Source organism: Amblyraja radiata, chromosome 1 (genome assembly GCF_010909765.2).
Source record: "Amblyraja radiata isolate CabotCenter1 chromosome 1, sAmbRad1.1.pri, whole genome shotgun sequence".
Lineage (NCBI taxonomy): Eukaryota > Metazoa > Chordata > Chondrichthyes > Rajiformes > Rajidae > Amblyraja > Amblyraja radiata.
Window position 1 is genome coordinate 73,797,638 of NC_045956.1, and position 27,066 is coordinate 73,824,703.

At 42.8% G+C, this 27,066-nt stretch overlaps 1 protein-coding gene across 3 annotated transcripts in view; it reads left to right on the forward strand.

Annotated features, from left to right (window-relative positions):
• The window catches only part of arhgap24 (Rho GTPase activating protein 24), a 472,936-nt gene that overhangs the window by 23,527 nt on the left and 422,343 nt on the right, over window positions 1-27,066 (forward strand). The window contains exon 1 of one of the 3 annotated variants that reach the window (XM_033024156.1): window positions 13,613-13,753. The exons of the other annotated variants lie outside the window; for them this stretch is intronic. Within the exon in view, the coding sequence (XP_032880047.1) occupies window positions 13,717-13,753 (37 nt within the window). The 5' untranslated portion in view covers window positions 13,613-13,716. Of the gene's footprint in view, window positions 1-13,612; window positions 13,754-27,066 lie in introns of those variants that run through there. 3 annotated transcript variants of the gene reach the window in all.

Consider the following 27,066-nt stretch of genomic DNA (forward strand, 5'->3'; position numbering starts at 1 on the left):
TATTAGACAGTGTGTGAGGCAGGAGGCAGAGAAGGAAAGCATTCAGACCCAACATGTAGGGGGGAAAGAAGAAAACAATAATAAACAGAGAATAAGAGGTGGTGGGGTTCTTAAATGGGTGAGCAGAGAAACAGAGGGGTGTAAAATGCGGGCGGAAGCAATAGGTAGCAAGGTGAAAAGTAAAAGTGGCAGGCAGACAAATCCAGGGCAAAAATCAAAAAGGGCCACTTTTTAACATAATTGTATAAGGGGTAAGAGCGTTGTAAAAACAAGCCTGAAGGCTTTGTGTCTCAATGCAAGGAGCATTCGTAATAAGGTGGATGAGTTGAACGTGCAGATAGCTATTAATGATTATGATATAGTCGGGATCATGGAGACATGGCTCCAGGGTGACCAAGGCTGGGAGCTGAACATCCAGGGATATTCAATATTCAGGAGGGATAGAGAGAAAGGAAAAGGTGGTGGAGTAGCGTTGCTGGTTAGAGAGGAGATTAACGCAGTGGAAAGGAAGGACATTAGCTTGGAGGATGTGGAATCGGTATGGGTAGAACTGCGAAACACTAAGGGGCAGAAAACGCTGGTGGGTGTTGTGTACAGGCCACCTAGCAGTAGTAGTGAAGTTGGGGATGGCATCAAACAGGAAATTAGAAATGCGTGCAACAAAGGCAAAACAGTTATAATGGGTGACTTCAATCTACATATAGATTGGGTGAATCAAATTGGCAGGGGTGCTGAGGAAGAGGATTTCTTGGAATGTATGCGGGATAGTTATCTAAACCAACATGTAGAGGAACCAACGAGAGAGCAGGCTATTCTAGACTGGGTATTGAGTAATGAGGAAGGGTTAGTTAGCAGTCTTGTTGTACGTGCCCCCTTGGGCAAGAGTGACCATAATATGGTTGAGTTCTTCATTAGGATGGAGAGTGACATTGTTAATTCAGAAACAACGGTTCTGAACTTAAAGAAAGGTAACTTTGAGGGTATGAGACGTGAATTGGCCAAGATTGACTGGCAATTAGTTCTAAAAGGGTTGACGGTGGATATGCAGAGGAAGGTATTTAAAGACTGCATGGATGAACTACAAAAATTGTTCATCCCAGTTTGGCAAAAGAATAAATCAGGGAAGGTAGTGCATCCGTGGATAACAAGGGAAATCAGGGATGGTATCAAAGCAAAAGATGATGCGTACAAATTAGCCAGAAAAAGCAGCATACCAGAGGACTGGGAGAAATTCAGAGACCAGCAGAGGAGGACAAAGGGCTTAATTAGGAAAAGGAAAATAGATTATGAAAGAAAACTGGCAGGGAACATAAAAACTGACTGCAAAAGTTTTTATAGATATGTGAAGAGAAAGAGATTAGTTAAAACAAATGTAGGTCCCTTGCAGTCAGAAACAGGTGAGTTGATCATGGGGAACAAGGATATGGCGGACCAATTGAATAACTACTTTGGTTCCGTCTTCACTAAGGAAGACATAAATAATCTGCCGGAAATAGCAGGGGACCGCGGGTCAAAGGAGATAGAGGAACTGAGTGAAATCCAGGTTAGTCGGGAAGTGGTGTTGGGTAAATTGAATGGATTAAAGGCCGATAAATCACCAGGGCCAGATAGGCTGCATCCCAGAGTACTTAAGGAAGTAGCTCCAGAAATAGTGGATGCATTAGTGATAATTTTTCAAAACTCTTTAGATTCTGGAGTCGTTCCTGAGGATTGGAGGGTAGCAAACGCAACCCCACTTTTTAAGAAGTGAGGGAGAGAGAAAACGGGGAATTACAGACCAGTTAGTCTAACATCGGTAGTGGGGAAACTGCTAGAGTCAGTTATTAAAGATGGGATAGCAGCACATTTGGAAAGTGGTGAAATCATTGGACAAAGTCAGCATGGATTTACGAAAGGTAAATCATGTCTGACGAATCTTATAGAATTTTTCGAGGATGTAACTAGTAGAGTGGATAGGGGAGAACCAGTGGATGTGTTGTATCTGGACTTTCAGAAGGCTTTCGACAAGGTCCCACATAAGAGATTAGTATACAAACTTAAAGCACACGGTATTGGGGGTTCAGTATTGATGTGGATAGAGAACTGTCTGGCAAACAGGAAGCAAAGAGTAGGAGTAAACGGGTCCTTTTCACAATGGCAGGCAGTGACTAGTGGGGTACCGCAAGGCTCAGTGCTGGGACCCCAGCTATTTACAATTTATATTAATGATCTGGATGAGGGAATTGAAGGCAACATCTCCAAGTTTGCAGATGACACTAAGCTGGGGGGCAGTGTTAGCTGTGAGGAGGATGCTAGGAGACTGCAAGGTGACTTGGATAGGCTGGGTGAGTGGGCAAATGTTTGGCAGATGCAGTATAATGTGGATAAATGTGAGGTTATCCACTTTTGTGGCAAAAACAGGAAAGCAGACTATTATCTAAATGGTGGCCCATTAGGAAAAGGGGAGATGCAGCGAGACCTGGGTGTCATGGTACACCAGTCATTGAAAGTAGGCATGCAGGTGCAGCAGGCAGTGAAGAAAGCGAATGGTATGTTAGCTTTCATAGCAAAAGGATTTGAGTATAGGAGCAGGGAGGTTCTACTGCAGTTGTACAGGGTCTTGGTGAGACCACACCTGGAGTATTGCGTACAGTTTTGGTCTCCAAATCTGAGGAAGGACATTATAGCCATAGAGGGAGTGCAGAGAAGGTTCACCAGACTGATTCCTGGGATGTGAGGACTTCCCATATAACCATATAACCATATAACAATTACAGCACGGAAACAGGACATCTCGACCCTTCTAGTCCGTGCCGAACACATAATCTCCCCTAGTCCCATATACCTGCGCCTTGACCATAACCCTCCATTCCTTTCCCATCCATATAACTATCCAATTTATTTTTAAATGATAAAAACGAACCTGCCTCCACCACCTTCACTGGAAGCTCATTCCACACAGCTACCACTCTCTGAGTAAAGAAGTTCCCCCTCATGTTACCCGTAAACTTCAGTCCCTTAATTCTCAAGTCATGTCCCCTTGTTTGAATCTTCCCTACTCTCAGTGGGAAAAGCTTTTCCACGTCAACTCTGTCTATCCCTCTCATCATTTTAAAAACCTCTATCAAGTCCCCCCTTAACCTTCTGCGCTCCAAAGAATAAAGCCCTAACTTGTTCAACCTTTCTCTGTAACTTAGTTGCTGAAACCCAGGCAACATTCTACTAAATCTCCTCTGTACTCTCTCTATTTTGTTGACATCCTTCCTATAGTTAGGCGACCAAAATTGTACACCATACTCCAGAATTGGCCTCACCAATGCCTTGTACAATTTTAACATTACATCCCAACTTCTATACTCAATGCTCTGATTTATAAAGGCCAGCACACCAAAAGCTTGCTTTACCACCCTATCTACATGAGATTCCACTTTCAGGGAACTGTGCACAGTTATTCCCAGATCCCTCTGTTCACCTACATTCTTCAAATCCCTACCATTTACCATTTCATATGAAGAAAGACTGGATAGACTTGGCTTATACTCGCTAGAATTTAGGAGATTGAGAGGGGATCTTATAGAAACGTACAAAATTCTTATGGGGTTGGACAGGCTAGATGCAGGAAGATTGTTCCCGATGTTGGGGAAGTCCAGGACAAGGGGTCACAGTTTAAGGATAAGGGGGAAATCCTTTAGGACCGAGATGAGAAGAAACTTTTTCTCACAGAGAGTGGTGAATCTCTGGAACTCTCTGCCACAGAGGGTAGTTGAGGCCAGTTCATTGGCTATATTTAAGAGGGAGTTAGATGTGGCCCTTGTGGCTAAAGGGATCAGGGGGTATGGAGAGAAGGCAGGTACGGGATACTGAGTTGGATGATCAGCCATGATCATATTGAATGGCGGTGCAGGCTCGAAGGGCCGAATGGCCTACTCCTGCACCTATTTTCTATGTATCTATGTATCTACCCTCAGAAAATGAAACAACCCATGCTTGCATATAGCAAAATCGAAACAATATTCAAGATTAGATTAGATTAGATTAGATTAGATTAGATTAGATCCTTTATTTGTCATTGTCGTTATAATGTCGTTGCCTGCAGCCATACATATAATAATAAACAACAAAACACACAATAAACACAAATTAACATCCACCACAGTGAGTTCACCAGGCACCTCCTCACTGTGATGGAGGCAAAAGTCTTAAAGTTACTGTCTCTTCCCTCCTCATTCTCCCTCTGCGCTGAGGCGATATGTTGTTACCCCACCGGGCGATGGTAGTCAGTCCCGCGGCTCGACCGAGCTCCGCGAACGGGCCGGTTCAAGCTCCGCGGTCCGGGGTGGTCGAAGCTGCCGCCCTCCAGTCCAGCGGACGCAGCTGTTGCCGCGGGAGCTCCGGAAACGGGCACCAGCCTGTGACCTGCGAGTTCCCGACGATGTCGTCCACTGGCCTGCCGACGGAACGCCGTCTCAGCCTCCGGAGCACCGTCTCAGCCCCGAGTCGGGCCACCCCCACCGGAGCACCGTCCCAGCCCCGAGTCGGGCCACCCCCACCAGAGTGCCGTCCCAGCCCCGAGTCGCGCCGCTGCCACCAGAGTGCCGTCCCAGCCCCGAGTCTCGCCGCTGCCACCAGAGTGCCGTCCCAGCCCCGAGTCTCGCCGCTGCCACCAGAGTGCCGTCCCAGCCCCGAGTCGCGCCGCTGCCACCACAGTGCCATCTCAGCCCCGAGTCGCGCCGCTGCCACCGGAGTGCCGTCCCAGCCCCGAGTCGGGCCACCCCCACCGGAGTGCCGTCTCAGCCCCGAGTCGGGCCACCCCCACCAGAGTGCCGTCCCAGCCCCGAGTCGCGCCACCCCCACCGGAGTGCCGTCCCAGCCCCGAGTCGCGCCGCTGCCACCGGAGTGCCGTCCCATCCCCGAGTCGGGCCACCCCCACCGGAGTGCCGTCTCAGCCCCGAGTCGCGCCGCCCTCACTGGAGCGCCCGAACGCCGCCACAGCTCCGGATTCGGCCAGCCTCGCGTTGGTGAGTCCTGGCTGGCTCTGCTTCCAGAGCCTCGAGGTCGGTCGCAGTTGGAGGCCGCCAGCTCCGCCATTAGGCCTCAGCGCAGACGGAGGCAGAGAAGGGGGGATACGACAGAAAGAGTCGCATTCCCCCAAAGGGAGAGACAGAAAACCATGTTTCAGCCCCCCCCCCACACATAACACAACCTAATAACCAAAGTTTTACTAAAACAAGACAAAAAGGACAACAACAAAAAGTAAAGACAGACGGACTGCAGGCGAGCTGCAGCCGTTCAGCAGCGCCACCACTTCCGGAATGGGTTCAAGCATGGGTTGACAAGCAGTGAGTAATATTCCTGTCACTAAGTGCCAAGCCATAACCATCTCCAACAAGATAGTCTAACCACATATCTTTGACATGCAATGGCATTAACTTTACTGAGTACTTCATCATGAACTTGCTGAGGGTTAACATTGACGAGAAACGCAGATGATCCAGCCATATAAATACTGCTGGAGGAACTCACTTAGCATCTGTGGAGGGGAATGGGCATATAACATGTTGGGTCGGTTCCCCTTTCAGACCCTTTATTTTTTGCTGAATATTCCAGCATCTGCAGTCTTCTATGTCTCCACATAAATACCGTCGCCATGGAAGCAGGTCGGATGGCAAGTATTCTGTGAATAGTGACTCATCTTTCCATCATGTTCGTGGCATAAGTCAGGCTCACGATGGAATATTCTCCACTTGCCTGGAAGAGGACATCCACAACAGCACTCAAAAAACTCAACACCATCCTGGAAAAAGTTGGCTCAATAATTAGAACCCAACAACCATGATAAACATTCCTTCTCTTCACCACCAGCACTCAGTTGCAGTAGTGTCCATGAGATGCACTGCAGTTATTTGCCCAGATGTCATTTGTGCAGATGTTACTTACCCAGAAGTTATTTGCCCAAGTTACCCTGACAGCAACTCTGAAACCCACCACTTCCACCATCAAGAGGGATAGGAACAGCAGGTCTATGGGAACAACATATCTGAATGTTGTTCGACCATCCTTCATCAAAAATATATTGTCAGTCCTTGATCGTCACTGAACCTAAATCTTGTAAATCCCTGCCCAATAACATTATGGCAGTCTTTCACCAGGGAGTGTGTTGTAGTTCCAGAAGGCAGCTTGCCATGACTTTATGGACAATAAATGCTGGTCTTACCAATGGTCTCCATACCCAGAAATATTAAGAAGTTAAATAAAAGAATGAGCACTTTGCTTTACGCTTTCTAATGCATAACATGAGGGGCAGAGAAACCAATAAAATTGATGATAAATACACACATTTTGGGTCAGATTATGATATTCTGTCATGTGTGAGATGGAATCATACTGGAAATAGTGAAAAAGATTTTCTATGCAAGTCTCACAGTCTCTGTGGTCATTAAAGGCAACTGGGAGAAGTCTGTCATTGGCCATGGAGCATGAAGTGATTCTTCTCCGTCCACAAATGGCTGACCTGTGCGTGGTTCAGCGGAGAGTGACACAAGCTGAGAAAGACTCGTACAAATATGACCTACCTAAGAATGTCCTGGGCTGAGAATGGGCCACCTGAGAGGGACCCACCGTGCATTATCTCCGAGTTTAAAGATCCCACGCGATAAATCCAATGTTAAGTTACTGAAAATGGATTTTGAATAATATACAGAAGTATTTTTGAGTCGGAGTTGAATCAGTTCAGTTCAATAAAAGAGTAACTCAAGACCTTTCAAAACCAATTACTGTCTTGGTGTTGAAAGGACCCCATTTAGTGTGACTTGCCCTTAAACAAAAAAGCAAAATTAGTAACCCAGGATGGAGGAGGGGGGAAGGGTGGGAAGAAGTTGGGAGGTGAGTGAGTGGCTGTGGCACCAGCTTGTTGAGTAATGTTTTCTGAACATCAAAGATCATTGAAACTCAAACTGGCCTGAAGACAGAATCGTCTGATCATGAGTGCTGGTCATGCAGGTGTGGTGTGAACTGTACCAAAAATTAATTTGAAACTTCAGGCTCAGATGTTATGGAAAATATCTTGGATGACGTTGCTTATGCCACCGTGTTTAATTTCTCAGTGGTAATTATTTCCCAAGATAGTCTTCCAGCATTTCAAGTAAATGCTCACGAAGGGTGTAGGTTTAGGTTTATTATTATCACGTGTACCGGGGTACAGAGTACAGAATATAGCTCTCAGCATTTTAGCACATCAGTACCTTAGACAAAGTATAATGTCTGCAATTGGGTAGAGGTGAATGGGACACTGCCCTAGCTCTTGGAAGGACCATTCAGAAGCCTGATAACTAGAGGGGAAGAAACTGTTAATGAATCTGATGGTGTGCGCTTTCACCAGTGTCAAAGAATGACACTGTTAAGTAAATAACTCAGATAACGTTAAATAAAACCCGTCACAGACTTATAGTTATTAATAAAGGGTAATTTTCATGGACCTAGGAAATGGTTGACATAAAGTAAATGTATTGGTCCAGAATTAATGTTGCATTTTATGTTATACATTGGCTGCAGCTGAACTATCAAGCAGTGTTTTTAATGAAGTTGGATTTATTTGAGATTGAAAATGCCATTTAAAGGTAGCAGTACTTGAACTCTGTAAAGCGAGCCTCATTTACTTTGCACTTAAAAGAGATATGGACCAATTACAGAAAATAGAATCAGCTTGCATTACATCCCTGGTAGAATGCAGTGAATGGGTAGCTTCTGTATGGACCTGTCCAAATCAGATGATACTGTAAGGATTTGTGCTGACGAGAAAGGTTAGAAGATTTATCTGCAAGTGTTTTCCATAGAGATACATTTGAACCACTTCAGTGCATTAAAGCTACATTTTTGTTAGGGATGTGTAGCAGAGACAAGGTCAAATAAACAGCAGCACAGACGCCAAACATGAAACGTCTTCATAAGCTGCAAGCGTGTTAGTCCTGAAGAAAAAGGACAAACACTAGGCAGATGAAGAAGTTAAAAATACATGGGTTGAAAAACTGATTAAGAAGTTGATCGATGAGCCCACAAAATGTAATTAAATAGCCTTGAACAAAAAGTTAGATTGTTTAATTAACAGCTGTTTTGGTGGAAAAAGAGAAGAGGCTGGATAGCTGTGACATGCTCATTACACCGGCTCCTCGGGGGAGCCTGGCTTATTGCAGTTTGGTGGTCAGCATATGTCTGGAGTGCATCAGCTCCTTGCAGGATTGGACCGCTCCTTCGTCCTCAAGGGTGTGCGGCTGCAGCATTTAAAACATCATACAGAACAGGTCACTAAGGTGAACAGACACAGAATACTGGAGTAACTCAGCGGGTCAGGCAGCCTATCTGGAGAAAAGGAATAGATAACATTTCGGGTCGAGACCCGTCTTTAGACTTGACCCGAAATGCCACCTATTCCTTTTCCCCAGAGATGCAGAGTTACTCCTGCATTTTGTGTCTTCAGTATAAACCAGCGTCTGCAGTTCCTTCCCACACAGTTCACAAAGGTTCCGTGACTTGAAATTAGAGCTATTTGCAAAGGTGATCTTCCCAGCACTGGAGTCACTATCTTTGACACATCCTCAGCAGCACATGACATTAGCAAGCAGCAAGAACACCTCAGCCACATGATATCTATTGCATGCAGTTTTGCAGATTATCTTTCATTTTATACCACCGGGAATTTGATTTTGGCTTTTCCCTACACTGGATTTCTAAGGGAACCAGGAGTCCTACCTGTGCCTGTTAGGATAATTGTGCCCAGAGCTTGCAGTAAGGTCCTGCAGCAAGGTTTATCCTCTTCTATGAGAATTGGTGGCTGTCTTTCAATAGCACCATCGTTTTTCCACGCCATACCTTCTCCTGATTGTCATCCTGACATTGAATAACACACATAGGGCACTCCACCCACAAATAGAAGATCCCTACAGTTTGGAGTCTGAAGAATGGTGCCAACCCAATACATCATCTGTCCATTTCCTTCACAGATACTGCCTGACCCATTGAGTTCCTGCAGCACTTTATGTGTTGCCCTAGGAACTACATGTGCCCGCATCCATGCCAATTATTGCCAGTGGAAGGATGATTGGTGAAGTACAGGCCTGTGATTGCTTTAGAATGCAGGGAATTTGGGGTTTGGGACAAAACTGAGTGTAAGGTGAGGGTGGCAAACACGATGAGCAGTTTACAGTACAATTTCTATTCGTTGACCACCTCCCATTGACATGTTATCTACTGCCGCAGTTTGTTCACATCTCTGTGGCATGCCTTAGGCCATTTCCCCATGTCACATAAATGCACAATATCGTTGGTGGTTTTGTTATATAGCTGTCGGTTAAAGAAATTGATTGTTTTTCCTTTTCAGCCGAAGGGAGAAATCGTACTATATTTATGTGAGAACAGAAAAGACAATTTATCCCATTGTTTCAAAGTCAATACAAAATAACAACTTAAATGTTTCTTGGACACATATCTGTGTCGGTGTGATTTCCTGAAGGATAAATTCATGCTGTTCGATCAAAGCCGAATATACAGCCGAATGGGTGCAGTAACCTGAGCAGACGTGCAGATAAACACATGGATTAGAGCTGATTGAAAAAAGTTACATTATGGAAAACATTGTTAGCAATGCTGCAAATAGCTTTTACTTTTAGTTTGTTTATATCAAGTTTTTGCACCAAAGGATTAATTTGGATTGTTATCAGCACACAATCTTATAGCATCTAGTTAGTGTCATATAGCATGGAAACAGGCCCTTCAGACCAACTCATCCATGGCAACCAAGATGCCCAACTACACTGATTAATTTAAATACCCATTGAAGAAAAGAACTTAGGGTTGAAAACATGCCTCCAATGTATAAAGCTTCAGAGTTGAAGTGATATATTGAAGTGTTGGTTAATTAATCTTTGAAAATTAGTCCACTATAAGTTTTGCTTTTGAGTCCAACATTTGGATTACATTATTTTATAAGAAAGAGCACATCCTATTTTAATGCTTATCTTTCAATTGTCTCTGTTTAACGATAGTTTGGTAGTTTGGAGTTTACCGTTCACCTTCAAGTGCTGATCGGTGCAGTCAAGGGGGAGATTAGAAGGACATTTTTTGACAATAATTTAGATGCTAGTAGCTTCCCAGCTTGCCAATGTGGGATCTGAACATGAAGATCTAGCCTGCATTCACTGCAAAGTGCTGTCTCATTTGAAGTAAATATTAGGAACCTGCCTTAAATTGCCTGCTGTGGATCATTAAAGAGGCCATTGCAGCAATTTGGTGCTTGATCCAAAGACCTCTCCTAATACAGCCAGCTGGTTGCAAGCAAACAAGTCACCACAGGGAATAGTAGAATACTCCTTATTAGTAGAAATCTTTTTACAAATGCTGCTGGAGATGAAAAGAGTTTTGAAACAGATAGGACTTGATGGGACACAGTCAAGAATTCAACACACTATTAGCAGGAAATTGTTTTGGAAACCACTGAGAATTGCACCTGAGGAGTGAAGATCTGCTTTGTTGGACACCTCTCAGGAATGACAACAGGAAGGGCTTGCTTATTCAATGGCCTGATGCAAATAGTACAGTAGGATCCGTGGGTGAAAATAGTAGTCGGACACAAGGTGAGGGGGAGCAACATCAAGTGTCGCAGAGAAGGGCAAAAGGGACAGGAGGGTGAGGTGAACTCCTTCCCTCTCATGGATAGTCATCCCTCTTCTCATGTACCCCCTCCAGCCGAGCCTGGAGTGGTTGGCGATTAGGAAGGAAGAAAGCAAATTGCTTTTTGGCGTAAAATAGCAAAGCATAATGAAGATCAGAAACTGAATGGGGCAAGCACATCCCTCAGACCCCTTAACATTTGTTTTAAAGAGAATCAATAACTTAATTCATCATCGTTGAAAACATTAGCGACGCAGTGGTGCTGGTTTCCAACGGGAACGGTGACGGATGCACCACACATCTCTGTCCTCCAGTTCCTGCGGACTTCCACCGCTGGAAGTATAGGATTTTGGTGTGTGTGCTTTATCATCATTCCTAACAATGCTATGTACGACAGTGATCGCAACTTCTACTGAAGTGTGGATGGACGTTGGCTCACTAGGTGCTCATCCGCCCTTTGACAGGCCTTGTTTTTGATCCTGCTGGCGGTCCACAGCCTCCTCCTCACCTGGCAAACTGGGTGGTGGAGATGGTTTAGTCGCCGACTATCTGACCATGGAGCAGGTAGCACGGGATTACATGGTACCCGTGGCAGGGGATACTCCCCCCGACCTGACCTGAATAACAAGAGAATCAATAACAAGTGGTCATTTATGGTGGATTTCAACAGGTTACATTAGCAAGGCTCGTTAACATAATCTCTCCATCATACCATGAGAAAAATGTTTACTCAGAAGGATTTCATTGATCTGTTGTCAGTACATATGACAATTAAACTCTTGTCTCCTGTCTTGACACTCTCGTTGTCTCTTGTTCAACAAAGAAAGAGAGTCAAGAGTCGAGAGTGTCTTATTGCTCCTCTCCTACGTAGCAGCACGACAGATATGTAAACATAGTAATCTGTAAAAATCATAAACAACAAAAATAGTTCAGATATATATTTTAAAGAAACAGACAAATAAACAAGCAATAATAGTGCAAAGTCAAAAACAATGCCCCCAAGTCTATGTGTTCAGAGCCTGTTTGGAGATTGTAGTTGTGGTTGCCATGGTTGTCGGGAAGAAGTTGCTCCTGAAACTGGACATTACAATTTTCAGGCATTCTTCCCAATTTTTATACAAGGCCTTTTCATACCTTCTTCCCAATGGCAGAAGTGGAATGAGAGTGTGGCCAGGGTGATATGGGTTTCTGTTAATGGTGGCTGCCTTTTTGAGGCAGTGACTCTTGTAGATCCCTTTGATGGTGGGGAGGTCAGTACCTGTGATGGACTAGGCAATGTTCACCACTTTTTGCAATCTTCTTCGTCCTGGGCGTTCGATTTGCTGAACCAGGTTGTGATGCAACCAGTCAATATGCTCTCTACTGTACACCTGTAGAAGTTCAAGAGAATTTTCATTGCAATATCAAATCTCAATCTTTACAGGAAGTAAAGGTTCTGGATGGTTTTCGAGGAGGAAGGGTTGCTGCCAATTTGTAAGGATTGTGGTCTGTTGCTGAAGAAGTTGAGGATCTAGTTGCAGAGGGATGCACAGAAACCCAGTTCCATGAATTTAGTAACTAACTTAGAGGGATGATGGTGTTGAATGCCGAGCTATAGTCTATGATCAACAGGCTGACATATGTGTTTTTATCATCCAACTGGTCTAGTGCAGAGTGGAGAGCCAGTGAGGTCACATCCTGTGTTGACGTGTTGTGGCAGTAGGCAAATTGTAGTGGGTCTGGGTTCTTATTGAGGTTGGGGTTGATATGCGCCATAACTAACCTCTCAAAGCACTTAATCACCATGGACGTTAGTGCCACCAGTCGATAATTGTTGACACACATCATCTTACAATTTTGGGCACCAGTATTATTGATGCCCTCTTAAAGCAGGTGGGAACCTCTTAGACCACAGTAATGAGAGATTGAAGATGTCCGCAAAAACTCCAGCCATTTGGTCTGCACATGTTTTAAGAACACGACCAGGTATACTTTCAGGTCCAGACGCTTTCCGAGAGATCACCATCTTGAAGGATTTTCTGATGTCAGCCTCTGTGACTGAGATTGGGGGCTATGGGGGCCTCGGGATGGCACATCAGTGTACTCGCTATCAAAGCGGGTATAGAACACATTGATCTTGTCTGGGAGTGATGCTTCACTGTCACTTGAGTTGCCCCCTGATTTCACCTTGTGGGAAGTGATGTCATGCAAGCCCTGCCACAGCTGCTGAACCTCCACCAGCTTAGTGTAAAAGTCCCTTTTAGTATTTTTGATGCCCTTATCAGGTCATATCTGTAAGGTCACTTCTTGTATAACCCCGCGTCGCCAAATTTCAATGCCCGAGATCTGGTCCTCAGAAGAATGCGGACCTTCTGGTTTATGCAAAGCTTCTGGTTGGGGAACACTCGGATGGTTTTCGTGGGATCACTCTCCACCACACAAAGAGCAGTGGTGGCATTTAAGACATAAAGAACATATTTTTTACAATGTAAACTGTTTGAATCCCGTGCAAATGGACTAAAATAGATCAGTCTGATCACAGGACCCTCCACTGAAACTCACCTGCAATCTGCTGGTGCTTGTCTACTGAAATGTAGGTTATTTTTATTTTTGTGAAGTGCTTTAAATTGTTTAAGTACACGTTTTCAAATCTCCATCTTTATCATTATGGTTTTGTAGGTTGAGAAATACAGATTCATTTTAATCCTTTGCTTTGATTTGAATTTGAAATGGTAGGGTTATTCTGATAAATGCACTCTCAAGAATCCTGGCAGCAGGCAGGAGGGAGTTAAAATCTAAACGAGGTTCCAATTGCTCTTTGAATGTTCCACCTGCCTGTAGAATTCAATCAGAGACAGTGGAATCAAATTAAAACACTACGCTGAGCCGACACTGTCTTCTTTTTACTCAATTTACCTTAAAGTTCTGCTATGGACATGTCAGAATATTATAAATAATACATGTAGTTTGTTCAGCAGAATGCCTGATATTTTATTCATCAGTCCAGCTGTAGAAGAGGCTGACAGTACACCTTTATAATGCTCCTTGCCTATAACGTTAGAACAAGCGTTGAGCCATAGGGTTTGAGAAACAAAGATGCTGCTGAGTCCACGGCTGAAAATCACCAGACAAGGTAAGGCGTGTTATGTGGCTGTGCAGCTGTTGCTTGCTTGTTAAGAGATGTTATATCAGATGAACTCCGTGCCTGCGATGACAGATAAAAAAAGAAGTTGTTGGTACAGTGGAGATTTTATGGTAGATTCTGCAGTGTTATTGATTGCTTATTTGTAAATGCTGAACTTACCTTGAGAATGTTGTCTGTCCTACACAGTTTAGAGATAGATAGCTCTGGAACTCCATTTCTGTTTTGCAAATAATTGCATAGCAAGGTAATATTGCTGGGTGTCCACAACTGCTAGCATGATCAAAGGTAGTGTAGTTCAGCATGTGATAGGTGTGCACTGCAGAACCTACCGGTCGATGTTCAACTCCATATGTTGGTTCACATTACATACGATCAATTGTAAATGGATAAAATAGAATTTGCACGTGTTCCTTAACTCTGGGGATCTGATGTCTGATATTCGATTATATGAGCATGCATTAAAGCTAAAATATAAATTAAAAAAATAAAATAAAAATTGGTTCAGCACTGAAAGCTAAAGTTCAAATTCTATGAAACTCGGCTACTTTTGGATCAGATACTGAACGGAAATAGGTTCTGAAAAATTCAGTGATTTTAATCATGAGTTAAAGACCATTCTTCTGTTAACTAATAGAATGATTTCCATCTTTCATTCTTGTGTTGAAATTGCATCTCTCCAGTTTAATTTGTAGCCAATTGATGTAAAAAGACTCAATTTTTTAAAAAAACATTGAAGTTTTAGAAATATTAATGCCATTTCTAATTTGTTATTCCTTGAAATAGATACTGGGATTTGAAATTAAATATGCACCCCATGTTTGTGCAGGTTTATTACACAAATTTCCGGAAAATCAGGTTTGTAAATAAACTAAAGATTAGAGACAGTATATTTTGCAGTTTGTAAAAGGCAACCCAGAATATTAACAGTATTTTACTGCAGGTTTGCAACTGAGAAACTGGAATCTACCTGGTTTTCAGTTGTGAATCATTTGATTATGCTTGCCATGTAGTTGATGACTGAATGGTGTGATGTCAGGCCAAATAAACAGTTCAATAAGCAGCCCAGCTGGGTGTGACAGCCTGCTGGTTTCAAGTGTTTAACTCCTGCAAAGCACATCCTGTTTAGCACATCATTGCTTGGAAATGTGATTGATTATTAGTGTTTCATTTCAGTAATATGCGATTGAAAATCGGATAGTTCGGAATGAAATGTTGACTCAAGTTTCCAACATCTGCAGTCTCTTGTGTCTCAATTTCTGGGTTGCATTGTGACTCTTGAAGTTTGCCAGGTAATTTTGGTTGTGATACAACCTTGCATACCTAGCATGCTTTCTGCATTAATCAGGCAGGGGGTGACGACAATCCCCAATCCCATGGCTCCTTTTGGGGCAACGTATGAGCAATTAGTCCAGGCTGTCACATGGCCTGTCACTGGGCATTCATGAGATTATGGACTCAACACAATGTGCACTGGATTAGGAACCCTCATGCTGTTAATCCATTGGACAAACCTCCAGTATCACCACCTCCATCACACTCCTGGTCGTGCAGTCTTGCTCCTCTAGATCTCCAGTCCTAAGCCCTGCCCCACAAGCCTCATTCCTGATTCTCTGAGGTTTCAACACTCTAAACTCACTCATGAGACTCCATTTTCAACACCTCCTCACCTCTGCACCTCTTAATCCATTTTCCAGCCCACCCATTTATGCCCTGAGGTAATTTTACAAAGTTAATTCCGTAAACTGTTCACCGTTTTGATTCCTGCATTGTCTTGTTCTGTCTGCCTTCTCCTGCGCTTTCCTTTTTGGTTGACTGAAAACCCTTAAGATCATTATAAATTACTAAAAGCATTTATGTGCCGGATAATGCCCATTGTGAAGTTCAAATTGATCTTTAGACTAATTGCACAGGATTAGATAACAGGTCAAAGCAGCAACAAAACAGCCTTTGATATATGTTCTGATCGGTTGTGAGACTGGTGGCTAATGTATGCGCTTGTGCAGAAACATTGGTTAACAGACTACATCGGTCAGTTAATCATCATAACCAGATGACCTCCAAGATAGCAGAAGCCTCTCCACATCCCCTTGATGCCTCTTGCAGTTACTGGCTGTTTGCCATGGTTTGTTTACATCTTCCCACATACACTCTTGCCGTCTCAACTTGGCATTGCAATTCGATCATTACTCATCTGGGGCCTCTTTAGTCACGTATGTTTGTACTGATCCTGCAGGACATATCTGGTCGATTGTTTGCAATGAAAATGACCAGAATGGTCCATTTTGAGTAAATACAGAGCACCAATCCTTTGATATTTAACTAGAATGCACCTTGCATGGTGAGGAGTTAAATGCAATAAGGAGCACTCTCACCGGAAAATAGCAGCATGGAGATCATCCGATACTAGATAATTCTACTGAAAATTATGTCCTTTAATTATTTTACTCCTGCACCAAGGCATTTGGAAAATAAAGAGCTGAAATTATAGTGTCAGTAAGACATTCCCAAAATATTAGTTTTGCAATCATGAAAACTTAAGAACAATTAGCTAAGCATTGCTGTGCACTGCAGGAAGAAGGGCAAGAAGTTTAATTGAAAGAAAGGAAATGAGGTGGAAATTTGTCTTGGTTCCAGTGCGGGCAGCAAGTGGCGCAACAGTAGAGTTGCTGCCTTGCAGCACCAGAGACCCGAGTTCGATCCTGACTGTTGGTGCTGTCTGTATGGAGTTTGTACATTCTTCCCATGACCACGTGGGTTTTTTCCAGGTGCTCCGGCTTCATCCCACACTCCAAAGACATACAGGTTTGTAGGTTAATTGGCTTTGGTAAGTTGTAAATTTGTCCCTATTGTGTGTAGGTTAGTGTATGGGTGATCGCTGGCCGGTGCTGACTCGGTGGGCTGAAGTGCCTGTTTCTGCATTGTGTGTCTGAAGTATAGAAACATAGAAAATAGAAGGAGGCCATTCGGCCCTTCGAGCCAGCACCGCCATTGTAATCATGGCTGATCGTCCTCTTCTCCCCATATCCCTTGATTCCACTAGCCCCTAGTGCTCTATCTAACTCCCTCTTAAATCCATCCAGTGACTTGGCCTCCACTGTCCTCTGTGGCAGGGAATTCCACAAATTCACAACTCTCTGCGTGAAAATGTTTTTTCTCACCTCAGTCTTAAATGGCTTCCCCTTTATGCTAAGACTGTGGCCCCTGGTTCTGGACTCGCCCAACATTGGGACCATTTTTCCTGCATCTAGCTTGTCCAGTCCTTTTATAATTTTATATGTTTCTATAAGATCCCCCTCATCCTTCTAAACTCCAGCCTAGTCTTTTCAATCTTTCCTCATATGACAGTCCCGCCATCCCAGGGAACAATCTCGTGAACCTACGCTGCACTGCCTCAATCACAAGGATGTCCTTCCTCAAATTAGGAGACCAAAACTGGACACAATACTCCAGATGTGGTCTCACCTGAGCCCTATACAACTGCAGAAGAACCTCTTTACTCCTATACTGAAATCCTCTTGTTATGAAAGCCAGCATCCCATTAGCTTTCTTCACTGCCTGCCGTACCTGCACGCCAACTTTCTGTGACTGGTGTACAAGGACGCCCAGGTCTCGCTGCACCCCACCCTCCCCCCCCCCCCTTGCCTAACCTAACCCCATTGAGATAATAATCTGCCCCCTTGTTTATGCCGCCAGTGGATAACCTCACATTTATCTATATTATACTGCATCTGCCGCGCATCTGCCCACTCACTCAACCTGTCCAGGACACCCTGCAACCTCCTGACATCCTCTTCACAGTTCACACTGCCACCCAGCTTTGTGTCATCTGCAAACTTGCTAGTGTTGCTCCTAATTCCCTCTTCCAAATCATTAATATATATGGTAAACAGTTGCGGCCCCAACACCGAGCCTTGTGGCACTCCACTCGCCACTGCCTGCCATTCTGAAAAAGACCAGTTCACTCCTACTCTTTGCTTCCTGTCCGCCAACCAATTTTCTATCCATGTCTACACCATACCCTCTCGTATAAATCTATGTGCAAGTATCATTATTGTTGGAGTCCATTGAACAGTGAATGGAACATTTTTTAGCCAGCAAAGTACATTTAGCACTGACAATCAGAGACAACTTTTTCTCCCACTAATGTCTCAAAACACTTGCCGTGCAATCAGTAATGCAACCTGATGATTTATGCATCCAAAAGCCCCATAAACGCCAATGAGATTGGCACAGCATTGGGCCTGTGCTTGCTGGTGGCGATTTGCAATATTTAGTTTTATTTTATACAACCCATATAAAAATAAATCACAAAAATGTGAGGCCACTACCAACAGGATTGGATGGAAACAAATCTAGCCTCATAAAGCTGGAGCTAATTGGAATGAATATTTATGCTGCAATTTTCAATGGCTCACATAAAGAGTATTGGGAGAAAGCAGGGAAGGAGATTACTAACATACACAAGGTAAGTATGAGCTTGTACGTAACACAAGATAATACGAGCAAGAGGGTGTCACCAGGCCCCTCAAACATGCCCCACCATTCAAAATGATCATGGTTCATCTATGCTGGTCTCAACTCCTCCTCTGCATCAGTTCCTCCACAACCCTTGATCTTTCAAATATTTATCTAGCTCCCCCTTATATTTGTCTAATGATCTGGCATCCTCCACTCTCGGGACAGAGAATAACAGTGATTCATCACCCTCTGAGAGATTAAATGTATGTGCACCTCAGTTTTAAATGGCCATCTCTTTATTTAGTATCTGTCCCTTTGTTTATGACTCTCCCACTCATAAAAACATCTCAACATCTAACTGGTCAAGGCACCATGGAATCTTGTATGTTTAAATAAGGTCAGGCCTCATTGTTTTAAGAAATATGTACCCAAACTGTCTACTCTCTCTTGATAGAACCCTATCATCTTAGCATAAACCCGTGAATCTCTTTGTACAGCTCAGCAGTTTCTTCTTCTTCTAGCAATGCTTAGACATACCATCTGCCCCTTACCAACCACTGCTCTCATACCCATGCTCTATCCCAAACCCTCAGCGTTATTGTTGGAAGAATAAAGTACAACAATGAAGGCAGCAGTTGGATTTTCTGGATGTGCCATATAGCCAGTCACTTTTGTTGGTAACATGTAAAACAAGTGAAAATCAATCATAATGAAAAGATAAACACCACAATTTTAGTTCATTATCCTTCTGAAAATATTAACTGAAACATGGAGCATTTCTGGAATACTTAATCGCCAAATGTTGCCTTAATATCTTCCCAGATTACAAATGCTATCTTGAAACTCTTGGCCATCAGATGATAAACTTAAAAAAAAACCAACTTGCTAAACTGGCTGAGCTCTTTGTATCTCTGGCTGTCCACCTTGAATTTTTGCCATGGATCTTCTGTGAGTAGAATGTACATCAACCCGCAGGTTGCTGTCATTGTGTGACTTTTATTTATATGTGCAAAATGTTAGATGGGACATTTGCCCATGGGCCCTGCAGTGGTCATGAAGGCAGTTCACAGACATTTTCTCATGGGCAAGAAACTGATCTAATCAGTGATATTGGAGTAGAGCTATGGAGCTCTACAGCATGGCAACAAGCCCTTCGGCCCATCTTGTGCAAGTTGGCATATTGGGCTAGTCCGAATTACTTGCACTTGCTCCCTAGCCCTCTAAACCCTTTCTATCCATATATCTGTCATTAGTATCGTTTCTGGACTGTAAGGCAATGGCTCAATTCTGACATTGGGTGCTGCCTATGTGTAAATGTGTGTATGTTCTCCCAGTGACAGCTGGTTTTCCCTGGGGCTTGAGTCTCCTCACACATCCCAAAGACAGGTTTAATTGATTACTGTGAATTGCCCTTAGTGTGTGTGTGAGGGGAGTTGATGAAATACAGGCGGATTAAAGTGGGATTAATGGTGTTGATAGTCCGCATGAACTTGGTGGGCTGAATGGACTGTTTCCATACCATATCTCTCTGTTATTGAAGCCTTAATTGCTGGAGCTTTTGAGGAAAAATGTCTTGTGTGCCAGGGCTTTGTATATCTGTAAAATGCCTGGAGCCCCACGTTCTGTTGAATATTGCTGTTGGGGAAATCTTGCATAAATCTGTTGAGTGCGTCCCCTTGTAGTTTTTTACTGCATCTTTTCAGGCACATTACAATTTCTCAACCCCATTATTAATTTGGGTAAATATCCAGACTCGGAATGTGCTGACCTGGAGTTGGATTTTATCATGGCATTATTGATCTCACTCCAATCTTAATTGCAGTAATAAAAAATGTGCTTCTGCACAGATTAATACGTTTGAGATAAAGATGGCTGTTGCTTTAAGTTCCTAAATAAAATTATGTCAGATAAAAATAAAATAAAAATAATTATCAATGGCTTTCCAGGATAAAATAATTGGTTCCATATGCCATGGCGTGGATTCTGGGTTGGTTTGACTCTGATCTCAACACATGTCCATGCTCCTAATGCAATTTTGTATTTGGATAAAATCGCACAAGGTTTTCCCCGGGCATGCCTCTCTGCATTGTTGTTTTCAGCTGCCGCTAAAAGGACAAGTGGAGATCAAAGTCAGCTACATGCGACTGATGTGTTTGACAGGGGAGTGAACGTGGTCTAATCTCATGTGGGAGAGAGGGGTAAGAGAGCAGTAGAAAGTGTATGGAAAACATCTGCAGAAACTTAAAAAAATGGAAACACCCAGAAATTCAAGTTCTTTGACACCCAATTTTTTCAAGAATTTAAGAACGTTGCACAAATTTTGAGATAATTATAAAAATATTTCAAAATGAGCAAATCATTGGAAAGATTTAAAAAAGACATGCAAATTTATTTTTAAATGTCTTTTTAAATTAGCAAGCTATTTAAAGACTGTATATTTCAGTCTTTCTAGGTCATTCTCTTGCATTAAAATCATCGCCACCCATGGGAAAATCCTTCTTGGACATCCCTAAAACTGACGGAAAATTTTCAGGTTGATTTTTGTAATTGCTAATCAACTAACCCAGAGTTGACTGTCTCATTGGTCTCCATGTTGATTTCAACACAAGAAACATCAACGGTGATGGCAAGTTTAAGAGTTTGCATTAAACCTCACCTATGTGAAAATCCAGACGTTGCTATAATTTTTGCAGGTTATTCTTGATGAACACCGACAATTTCACCGTCATTATGGCAGCAAAGTGGGAGCTATTATCATATTATATTGATGGACAGATGAAAGCACTTGACTTTTGATCTAATATATTTCAACTAGCCGTCAGTTTGACAATAAGATGATGCATGCCGACATCCACACGACTTAATTTAGATCAGGAAGAATGGGTGCGTTGGACATCAGCTTGCCTGCAGTGTATTAATACAGTGTGTGGCATCAGCTTTGGCGTGCCATGCTGTCTGCAGTATACATGATCCAGTGTGTGGCATCAGCCATGATGTGATCATTTAGCAGATGATCATTCCTTAACACAATTTTGAAATTAAATTTCAGACATGAGAGTTTATAGAGCAATTGTTCTAAGCAGCAAAATGCTGTTAGATTCTGAATTCTACTAAAATGCTCTCATCAAAGTGTATTGTTACCTCTGTCAATTAATGTGTCAACAAATGACTTGAATGTCACCTGATGATATAGCAGTCTAATGCTGGAGAAGTTCATTTGATTTATTTTTCCTTATGAAGCTCAATGAATTCAGAGCTGGTTGGTGCCACTGGCAGCAGGAAATTGATGTGATGGTATTGGCTAGTACTTGTAGCTTCAGGGAAGAAATTAAATGCAAGAGCAGAGACTGCAATTGATTTAGATTCCATTTTAAATCAACAGTCTTAGAATAATGAGGAGCAGAATAATCCTAATCATACATTCATCTCACAAGACATGCAATGCCATTTCCTGCTTTTGTAATGATGCCGCTGTCCCTGACGTGGCTTTAGACAGTGCTGAAAGCCTTGCGGACAGTTCATTACTTCAATCTCACTGTCCGGTGGCTGGAGATTAATTTTCAGATTCATATAGTGTTGATGGCAGAGAGAAGCATTGGGTGGAATTATAAGTGCTCATAATAACCAATGTACACAGAAACTTTGCCTCAAGAATAATCTCCTGAGAAACTTTGTAGCATTACAATTTAGGATGATTTTAAAGAGACATTGACTTGATTTGCCTCATGGGAAAGTGCTTTGATGCAGTAGTGTCTCACTATGATCAGTTGAATGTGGGATTGTTCCAAGCTTCTCGAGGTGGAGGATTCCCAACCTCAGTGGTACTTCCAGGGAAGTGCAAGGTGAAGGTGGCAAACATGAAATTAACTTTTCCTAATTCTCAAGCAAAGAAAATTTGGGGAAAATTCCAAAATTACTAGGGTTCTATGGGTACCCATTACTAGGGTAATTAAATAATTTAAATTATTTTTATAAAATGTCATGTAGTTTTGCCAAGAAAGGTTGCAAACATAAGCATTGGGAAAATTTTAGAAACAACAAAAGGTGACCAAAACAAAATGTGAAAATTTGGAACATGGAGTACAACATAAAATTAGATCTTACACAGTCTCTGAGGATGTAAAGATGAGAAGTGTAGAAAAAGTAAATACGGGCAAGTGAAGGGAAATTAACATAGCCAAAGAGGATAGACGCAAAAAACTGGAGTAACTCAACGGGTCAGGCAGCATCTCTGGAGAAAAGGAATAGGTGACGATTCGGGTCAACACTCTACTTTATACACTTCAATCTGAAGAAGGGTCTTTTCCTTTTCCCCAGAGATGCTGTCTGACCTGTTGAGTTACTCCAGCTTTTTGTGTCAATCTTTGGTTTAAAACCAGCATCTGCAGTTCTTTCCTACACATAGCCAAAGAGGATATGGTTGAGATGAAATAAATATATTTATTAATAACTAGACTAAGTGGGACCCGTTGGGTTTCAGCTTCACACGGGAGGGCTGGTCCCCAATGCAATATTCCATCTCTCCACCAATTCCAATACACGCACGCGTAAGCGTACACACACACACACACACACACACACACACACACTCACACACCATATATATGGCAGTAAACTTTCTTGAATACTCACACGGCTGAGCGCGGCCTCTCCACTTTGGGGCTTCCGTAGTCAGCGGCACTTCCGCAGTCAGAGTGACCTCTGCACTTACCGGAAATTACACAGTCAGCGTAACCTCTGCACTCACCGGAAATTACGCAATCAGTGCAACCTGTCCACTAAGCGGAAGTCACAAATTGAGCGGGACTTTTGAACCAAACACAGTCGGACCTAATAAAGCGTTTATTCCTTCCAAACACAGTCGGACCTAATAAAGCGTTTATTCCTTCCCAACACAGTCTGACCTAATAAAGCATCACAGTTTCAAGCATAGGCAGGGCAGCAGGTCAAATAACTCATGGCATTGTCATTAAGGGCTAACAAATCATTTATTGCAAGTACATTGCAGACTCACAGTTCAGTTGATTCACAGCTTAAAATGAGAATCGTGGCCTCTCCCTCACGATCTTGCAGAGTGACTGAGTCACATCCAGGCATCTGGGGTTTTAGAGTACTGCCCCCCCCTTCTCCCCCCCCCTTCCCCCCCCCCTTCCTCCCACCCATCCCCTCCCATCCCCCCATCCCCTCTTCCCCCCCCTTCCCCCGCCCCCCCCCCCAGTGGAAGGGGCGTTACCTTCATCGCGGTGATTGACAGACGAGAGGATCTCAAGGTTTTTTAAACACTCATAACTTTTTTATTTTTCATCGGGAAAAATCCTCAGGGCCTGCTCAGCGGAGATGGACTGTGAGTAAGATGGCCAAAAATCATAGCGATATATGGTAGCGTTTTTTTCTAAAATCAATATACAGCGCAGGCAGGAAGTGGTCAAGATGACACTTTTAATTATATAGATTTCCAGAATGTTGGTATCGCAGAATTAGTAGAATTAATTGGGAAGCAAAGGTGTAATGGAGACATGAAATTGGTTGTTAATGTTAGTAATGTGCTGGCATCAGTGAGATTTATAGGATTGACAGTTGACAACTCCTCTCTACCTGATAGATAATATCGTAGAATTCTAAAAAACGTGGCTGCAGATATAGTCAGTGCATTATTGCTTTCTCCACTGGATTAGTACCAAAAGGTAGCCTAAAAATAATAATCCTGAAGAAGAGGGTGGTGCTTCCCTGAGTCACTGTAGGTGCTGATGATACTGAGACAATGAATTGTGCTATTGAATCAACTGGGCAGTGTGGCATGCTGTTTCAGAGGGCTGTTCAGTTCACGCTTGTTGCTGTGAGCCGAGAGTCTATGTCTAGGCTCCCAAACCAGATGTCTTCATTATTGTGATATTTTAAGGCACAATTCTGCAGCTCGCTTTCTTTTAATTCCAGCTTGATTTAATCATCCACCTCAGTTTAAGTTTACCAACTTCCATCTTTCCAGTGGAAGGCACATCGTGACAAAATTAATCAGGCAACAAAGGCTTAATGGAGATAGGAACTTGGTTGCTCATGAGCAAGCATCAGAGAGATTGGTAGGATTGGCAGCTGACGGGCAAGTGAAGGGAAATTAACATAGCCTGATGGATATGTCTTGGAATTCAACAAGGTATAGCTGTGGAGATAATGGATGCATTATTGGAGGTCCACTGGATTGGTTCAAAAAGGTAGCTAATGAAAGAATGGATCGAAAAAATGGAGAAAAACATGCCAATTGGTGCAACGCCAGTTGTACAGACAATGCCGGGATCCATTCAGTTATGCTGAACATGCTGTATAATGGCAGCAGTGTATTGTTCTGCACCTCTGAAATTAAGTTCATCTTTCCATAATGGAACTAAATTTGTGCGATGGGCTGCAACACATTAATGCTGCTCTCATTTGTGATCCCTCGTACCGAATTCTGAGGTATGTGAACAAAGTAATGTTGCAACTCAACAAAGTCACGGGAGATGTACATACGAAAGGGGACATAGGTGACAAATAAATTGTCTCTCGAGAATGCTTGCAGCAAGTTAGAAAGGAAAGAGTCTATGGGGGTAGTATACCTGCATTGTGACAAGGCATTTAATAAACTACACACCTGTGTGACAAAATAAGGGTTGGCTGACTCCACTTTCCCAGCTATCTCTTCCCCCCCCCCTCACCCCCTCGCCCCTCACAATCAGTCTGAAGAAGGACCCCGACCCAAAATGTCACATCCATATTCTCCAGAGATGCTGCCTGGCCTTCTGAGATATGCCAGGCCTTAGTGTACTTTTGTGTAAACTAGCATTTGCAGTTCATTGTTTCTACATTGGCTGGCAGGTTGGGATTAATATATTACTTTGGATAAATAATTTATTAAAGGATAAAAAGCAGAGATTAATAACAAGATGATAATTTAATCCGGGCAAATTGCTACAGAAACAGCGCCTCAAGGAACAGTGATAAACCTTTGCTATCCATATTAGTGATTTGGATGAGAGGACAACGTTTCATGTATCTGCTGTTGCTGACGGGACAAAGCTGAATGGAAACGTGAGGTATGAGAATGGTGCCAGAAAATGTGTATAAGCAGGTTAAGAAAATGGTGGGTGGAATATAATGTGGAGAAATCCGAGTTTATTCATCTGGAAACGATTGACACTGTGGCTGTTTTCTCTGGTTGGGAATCTAAAGTAGAGGCAATAGTCTTAAAATAATGTGGGGGAAGAGGTGGCGGAGACTGGTAAATCAGACAGTGAGAAGGAACTGACCCAGAGGCTTCTGAATCTTTGGTGATCCTATCTGAGAAAGGGACATTTGCCTGTTTGGCAAAGAAGGGGGTCAAGAATTATAGGGGTCAGGCAGGACATTAGGTTTGAGGAACAGCCATGGTCACAATGAATGATGGAGTGGACCCATGGCCTTTTCCTGCTATTTTTGATTCTTATGAAGCACAGTCTTGGATCAATGAAAGTATGCTGAACCAGCAAACAGCCCAACTAATGACTTTTACAAAGGCCTGCTTTATGTGCCAGGATATATCGGCACTTCTCACATTTTATTGCAGCAATTTGTTTGGCATTCTGATTTCCATTTTTTTATTCAGCCGCTGCCTCTGGTATTTAGTTTGAATCACTTTATATATCAAACTGAAAGTATATATCTTTTGCCACTAGAGTCCTATTATGGATGATTTTACTGTCTTGCCCTACCTGGGGGGAGGAATCAGAAATCAAAATCGGATTCAGTGAACAACCTTCAGAAGAAAGTCTGACATTGTGGAGCTAAACCGTTGCTGCAACCCCTCTATAGCCCAATCTCCCCCCAGCGTGCTGATACAAAATTTTATTTAGCTATTTTATTGATAATCTGGGTTTCGATCATATTACACCATTTAAATTGTCCTTGTAACATAGACAGGGTGGTGCAGCAATGATGCAGCAAGGTTTCAATGACATCTTATTTTTCATTTAAGGAAAATAGCTCTAAATCTTTCTTATAACTTTAGTCCATTACGTACACTGACCAGAAGGTCCGCTGATTCAATATTAAAAATCGGGGAAAAAAACATGCTGACGAAATAAATTATGACATGTTATGAAAGGTACTTGTGATAGCTTCAAATTTTAGTTATCTTTTTGTTGTTTGCTTAGCCACACAAAGTATAACACTTTGAGCCTTTGAAACGGATTGGTATAATATTAAGCAAGGTTAACCAGAACAGCTACAGCGTTGAACATAAATTTGACTTTATTAGGTTTGTCTCATGAACATCTAAAAGGAAATTTGAATTCGCATTCAAGTATCATGTGAACTGAAAAGCAAAACATATTCATTGAGACTGGGGAAACTGTTCTTCTACCCCCCCCCCCAAATTCACATTTCACAAGCTTTTGCTATATCTTTGCATGATACAGGAACATGCAAAGAGAGTTGGATGAAAGTTTTCAAATGCTTGTGCCTAGAAATAGGGTCATACAGCAGCAGCAGCATAATTTCAGGTGCTGCGGCGTTTAATTTTAATGACAAATAAATTGTGGATGAAAATCCCACGGTCTGTTATTTTCCCTGGTTCTCTGATTCCACCATGCCTCTCTCAAACTGGTCCAAGCATGGCTGAACCAGGCATATGCAGTGGCCTTCAATGGCATTCATTGCCCATATGGATTTAACGTGTGATTTTCCTACATTCTGGATTGGCCTGTGCCATCCATCGAGCATTCCTACAGGGATCAATGTTTGTGAAGTCTGCTTCTGTCAGACCTGAAAGGGTCCTCTCTAAACTTGGTACAGTACACTCTGCACTTCTCGCAAGTGCTTGCAAAGTCTTTCCT